At 54.5% G+C, this 6,000-nt stretch overlaps 1 protein-coding gene across 3 annotated transcripts in view; it reads right to left on the reverse strand.

Annotated features, from left to right (window-relative positions):
* The window catches only part of POU2F1 (POU class 2 homeobox 1), a 180,116-nt gene extending 178,351 nt beyond the window's left edge, over positions 1-1,765 (reverse strand). Inside the window, exons 1-2 of one of the 3 annotated variants that reach the window (XM_047704232.1) lie at positions 1,631-1,765; positions 1,231-1,272 (exon numbers count right to left, since the gene is read on the reverse strand). Coding sequence is in view for 2 of the 3 variants with exons in the window: in XM_047704229.1 (XP_047560185.1) it covers positions 1,231-1,291 (61 nt within the window). In the remaining variant the exon portion in view is untranslated. Of the gene's footprint in view, positions 1-1,230; positions 1,351-1,630 lie in introns of those variants that run through there. The other 2 variants (XM_047704229.1, XM_047704227.1) reach the window with 2 other exon arrangements.
* Positions 1,766-6,000: the final 4,235 nt, after the last annotated feature.

Genomic DNA, 6,000 nt, shown 5'->3' on the forward strand with positions numbered 1-6,000 from the left:
TTGTCAGGCCGGCTCGGGGGCGGGCGCCGGAGGGCAGCCCTCCACACCCGAGTTCTCGAGAGGCCTCCGGGCGCTTCTGGGGCCTGGGAGCGAGGGCCCCCAGCCCCGTCGGTCGGGGTGCGGGGCGGGGGCGCGGGACGGGCGGGGGGGGGGGGGGCAGATGAAGACCAGACCACGCCAGGGACCTGCCACCCAGCTCCCCGGAGAAGGCACGACCCACGAGGGAGCGGGGGCTTCTCCAGGACTTGCGGGCACCGCGGACCGACGGTCCGGAGCACATGGGGCTGCCACGGAGGACAACCCCCTCCGACGGGAACTTTCCACGAGGGCCGCCTTTCAGCCCTGTCCGCCGCGGAGGGGGCGAAGCGGACCTCGCACGGGCTCCCCACCCCCGCCGCTCCCGAGGCCACCTCACGGCGCCCACGACCGCTCACCCCTACCCACCTAGAGCGCAGGCCTGGCTCTGGTCAGGCCGCCACACAGGGGACCAGCGGGGCGCGGCCGAGGTGCCCTGGGCCGTGACCCCCGGGCGCAGCCCCGCTCGGCCCCCCGTGCGGCGGCGGGGCGCGGGCGCCGGCAGGGCGCTCTCCCCGGGCGCACCCCCAGGCCGCCCCCCCGCCCCTCCCGGGCCCTCTCCCGGGGCGGGGGGTGGGGGGGCGGGACGCGTGCGGCTGTCCGGCCGCCGGGGTCCGCTCCGGCCCCGCCGCCTCCCCGGCATTGTGCTCTCCACCACCTCCATCCCCCTCCACGCCCCCCCCCACCCCGCGCCCGCCCGGCCCGGGTCGCCCGCCCGCGCCCCGCCGGCCCACGGCTATGAATATGTAAAATGTCTTTATTGTCCTCTCCCTGTGCCCCGGCCCCGCGGCCCCGCCGCGGACCCGCTCGGGTTCGGGCACCGCGGCGAGGAGGCGGCGGCGGCCGGCGGAGGAGGAGGGCCGGTGCCGGCGGGCGGGCGGGCGAGCCGCGGCGGCGGGGTGGGCCGGGGGCAGGAGGAGGGCGGTGGATCGCAGCCCCCTTTGCCCCTTGTCTTTCCCCTCCGCCTGGCCGCTCCGAGCCTCTTTCCCCCTCCACTCGGCGCCCGGCGGGGGCTCCGTGCTCCCCGGCCCCCCATCTCCCCGCCGTTAATTATAATAATCCTGAGTACTAATAAATTATGCTAAGTCGCGGGGGGGGGCAGCGGGAGCCGGGGTTGAGTATGAATATGAATATGTAAAATGCTGTAATGATTACCTGCTGCTGCTGCCGCCGCGGCTGAACTCTCATCTTGACTCGCTGCTCCTCCGTCCGCCATTTTGAATATTTTAACCAAAATCGCCCGGTCGATAAGCCCTCCCTCGCTCCGGCTCCCCTCCCCCCTCCCGCCCTCCGTGCCTCCTCCCTCCTCTCCGCCCCCTCCCGCTCCTTCCTCTCCCCGGGCGCGCGCCAGGGGGCGCGCGAGGCCGTCCCCTTGGAGGAGCCCCACCCCTTCGGGCGCTCTGCGCACGCGCCTCTTGGCCGCTGTGGTTCTCCAGTAGCGAAAGCGCCCTCAACCTGCCAGTCACCCCTTCGCTGCATTTTTTTTTTTGACTCTGGGCTCTGCACATGCGCAACTTTCTCCACGCGCCTGGAACGCAGGCGGCGCATGCGTTACCTCTCCTGGGCTCCTTCTCGAAACTAACCTGTGTAGGACGTGGAGCGCTCGTCACTTCTCACAGTCCTCCCTCTCCTCCCGCCTCTCCGCCCTCCTAGCTCTACTCCGCCGTCCCCCAGTGGACAGTGGCATTTTTAAAGGAAGGGCAGGGGACACGGCGGCTGAGAGCGTGGAGGTGCGTGGAGTGCTCGCGGGCGGACCACCCCCGCGTCCCCTTCGCGGCGCACTTTTTAAGGCTCCGGGCGCTGGAAAGCCGCGGACAACAAAGGAGGGGCCGCTCCCCCGCTAGGTAATTTCCGGCCCGCCGGGCAGGTAGGGGCGGAAGCGCCCGCCGCGGGGAGCGGGCCAGAGGCACCTGCTGAGTGCGGCGCGGGCGTCCCGCTTCAAATTTGAAACCTAACTAGTCCCCGCCCCCAAGTCGGCGAAGCTAGAAACGCGGCCGCGCCACCGCGAGGGGGCGTGTCTCGTGCGGGTCCGGATGAGCCCCAGGGTCTCCCGCTCCCCTCGGCGGTCGCCGGCGTTCCGGGCGCCGAGTTCCGGCCCTGCGGCTCCTGCGGGGTTCGCGCCCGGGTGGCCGCCCGCCGGGTCCCTGCCCGAGGGTGCGCGTTCTCCCCCTCTCGGGGGGCGGGGGACGTGTGTGAGCAAAGCCGGCCGGGAACGGGAGCGGAGGACCCGGCAGCGCGGCGGAACTCGGGAGCTCGCCCGGAGCTCGGCTCTGCGGTGCTGCCCCGAGCGGACCGGACGGGCGCTCCCGCGGGGGGTGTCTTTGTCGCAGTCCCGTTCTACGAGTCCTTCGTGGAGTCTCTCCCGGGGCGCGACCCGGCCTAACTACGAAGTCTTTGAAAAGTCCTAGATTTTTCCGGCTTTTTTCCTCCCCCTTTGTAAGGAGTGAGAAGAAAAGCGCATCCCGGGAGCGAGGTTGGAGAAGCGCGTCGCGAGGCGCCCGCGTGGCTCAGGGGTAGCGCGGGAGGCGCCGGGCGTCAGGCTCCCTGAGTTCAAGCCCCACCTCGGGTTGTGCGTAGAGATTGTTTAAATATAAATTTTTAATAAAAAGAAATCAGACCTAATTTGTCTGTTTTTAAAAGAGAACTAAAGTTTACGCCGAGTGGAATTGCAGATTCTGCACTGAAGATAAACGGATCCCGAAGAGAGCGGTTACCCCAACGGCTGGGGTTTCGCTCACGGGTCCCGGCCTCTGGGATTCCATCGCGTGCGAGCGCGGCTGAGGCTCCGGTCCGGACCGCCGGGGAACCCGGGGTGGGACGGACGGGTTCACGGTAATGAAGCCACAGGGTGCCTGCAGGACTGTTCAAACCAAGTAATTGGGCCACCGGATAATTAGTTGTTTCCAGCCACACCACCCAACACAGTTAAGGAAATGCAAATTTCAATCATGTTGCAATTAATCCGGAAATACAACCTAAATTAGATTCACCTGCAGTACCGTGGGGGACGGTCTCAAAAATCATCGACCTATTTGAAACACAGTCCATTACCTACCCCTGCTCTGAGGGCAGGGAATTTGAAACTACCTCCCGTAAGAAAAAGAGCCTAAATAACTTTACTTAAAGTTCTATTTTCTATTTGATCTTTGTTTTGCTCTTTAGTTTTAAAAGTGAATTAATATGAATTTCAGAAACTAACTGAAGCTAGTGCATGTGCTATTCATTCTTTATCTCCTTTCCATAAAAAGAAATTTTCGTGGAATGAATTTTTATTTAAGGAAGGATAGCTTTGTGAGAAAAAAAGTAAGTTTAAAATAGACTGTATCAATGATTCATTTTCCTCTTAATGAAAATATTTATGCCTCGGCTTAGTAGGTATTCATAAATATTTACTGAATAAAAAATAATGAATAATACAGTGATATGTTAGGATTATTTTAAAAATTGATAAAGTCATTTACTCAACAAATATTTATGAACATCTGCATTCTGCCATAAGCTTTACTAGGTGATAAAAATATGAAAATGTATAAAACACTGCTTTGACCTCAGCAAACTCAGTCTATCAAAATTTTTTTTTTTAATCCTTACAACTCTGGGAGGTAAAAAGTGTTTTTCCCAATTTTCCAGGATGAAGAAATTGAGACAAGAGATGTTACATAACTTGCCTATAATAGGGTTCTCCAGAGAAACAAAACCAATAGGAGATATATATGTGACTTTCATTATGTAGTTGATAGTTCAACAAGCCACAGTTAGGATTGCTGACAGCCCCTACCCAGGCGAAAGCCCGCCCAAGCATAGCTTTTAATTCCCCAAAAATGTAACTGCCAACAGACTACCTTTAACTGGGGGAGCCTTACCAATAACATTAATAGTTGAACAGTTGATTAACACTATTTTGTACGTTACATATATTATAAAAAATGTAAAATAACACATTTTGTATATGTATGTTATATATTATGTTACTGTATTCTTACAATAAAGTAAGCTAGAGAAAAGAAAATGCTATTAAAATCATAAGAGAAAATACATTTACAGTACTATACGGTAAAAAACCCATGTGTAAGTGGACCTGCGCACTTCAAACCCGTTATTCAAGGATTAGTGGTATATGTGAAAGAGATTTGTTATAAGGAATTGGCTTACACAGTTTTGGAGGTTGAGGAGTCACTTTGTGTTCCTTCCACCATAATCCCATACCCTTAATACCCATTCCCACACATGTTCCCTAGATTTCTGTCTGTATAAATTAGTTAACTCACACAGTTCTTTCAGAGTGTAGTGTCCCTCCTCGTGAGTCAGATGATGAGCAGCTCAGGTCTCATGGTAATTTGGTGGCCCGTGGTTAAGCTTTAGGTCTCTACTAAGGTCTAGTAGCAGGCCAAGAGCTAGTTCTCAAATGAAGAATAGTTATCCATAGAGGATAGATGTCGGGCTTTGTTCTAAAATCCTGAGTCTGAGCTGCAAGTCACCTGTTGGGACCTGCCATTGACGCCTAGTAGCATCCTTACCTGCCACTGACCCTTCGAGCACCCTTGGATCTGCTGGGTCATATGGCCCAAACGGCAGAGCACCTTGTCTGGCACTCTGGACACATTACAGAGTTTTCTCAGTCAACAACTTTTTGGAGTCACTTGGAAAATGGGTTGGAATAATACCCCCAAATGGAATATGTTGCCTCCAAAATCCAAAGGGGCCCACTCAGCATTGTGCCTCTTTTTTTATTGTAAGAGAGGCCAAATGCAACAACTTATGCATTACCTTAGAAGGGCTATGTTGACATGCCCCACACTACTGGACCCCTAAAAATTTAACTGAGATAGAAGGCCCCTGAATTTGTGCCAGATTTATTTCCCATCCTTTGATACACCAAGGCCTTACCAATAAGTCTAAAGTGGTCACTGGGTCCAATCAGTATGATATCGTCAGTGTACTGGGTTAGTGTGATAGCCTGTGGAAGGGAAAGGAGATCAAGATTCCTATGAATTCAATTATGACATACAGCTGGGAAGTTGATACAGCTCTGAGAGGGGACAGAGAAGGTGTAATGCTGGCCTGCCAGCTGAAACCAAATTGCTTCTGGTGGTTCTTACAGATGGGGATGGAGAAAAAGGCATCTGCCAGCCCAGTAGCTGCATATCAGTTTCCAGGAGTTTTTCTTCCAGTTTCCAGTTCCCAGTGAATTTGCTGAAGCAGCGAAACCACATTTGGTACAGCAGCTGCAAGCAGAATCACCACGGCTCGGCTTGACAATAATCCACTGTTATTCTCCGAGATCCACCTGTCTTCTGTACAAGGCACATGGGAGAGTTACGTGGGGATGTGCTAGGAACAGCCATCCCTACATTTCCCAAATCCTTGATGGTGGCACTGATGTCTCCAATCCCTCCAATAAGCAGTGTTGCTTTGGATATATTATTTTCCTAGATCGTGGCTGATCTAGTGGCTTTCATGTGGCCTTACCACTCTAATAGCCCTCACTCCACAGGTCAGGGAATCAGTGTGGGAACACTGCCAGCTGCTTCAGTTTTACAGGATGGGGAAAACTGAGGCATAGAGATGTTAAGAAAAGCCTGGGCTTGGGCCTGGCACTGCCTTCCTTGTACGGAAGTTAACTCTTGGCGCTGCTAGGTTAGTTTTGTTAAAGACTGAGGATCCAGGCTCTGGGGGATGTTTTAATGATTGTAATGACCCTAAGTGACTAAATTTTTAAAAATTGTCATTTTTTCATGAACATCTCCAACATTTTGCCTGTTCATAAAGACTATCATTCTAATAGAGCAAATTAACGTGCTTAATGACCTGGGGGTGCATTTCGTAACTAATTAATCTTATAGCAGAGGCTTCCAAGCCCCTTAAAGTGGGATGAAAACCAATCCTCCATCTCCTCTTTAATCAGAAAGGCTCTGCTTTGCCTGT

Source organism: Lutra lutra, chromosome 15 (assembly GCF_902655055.1).
Source record: "Lutra lutra chromosome 15, mLutLut1.2, whole genome shotgun sequence".
In the NCBI taxonomy this organism is placed as follows: Eukaryota; Metazoa; Chordata; class Mammalia; order Carnivora; family Mustelidae; genus Lutra; species Lutra lutra.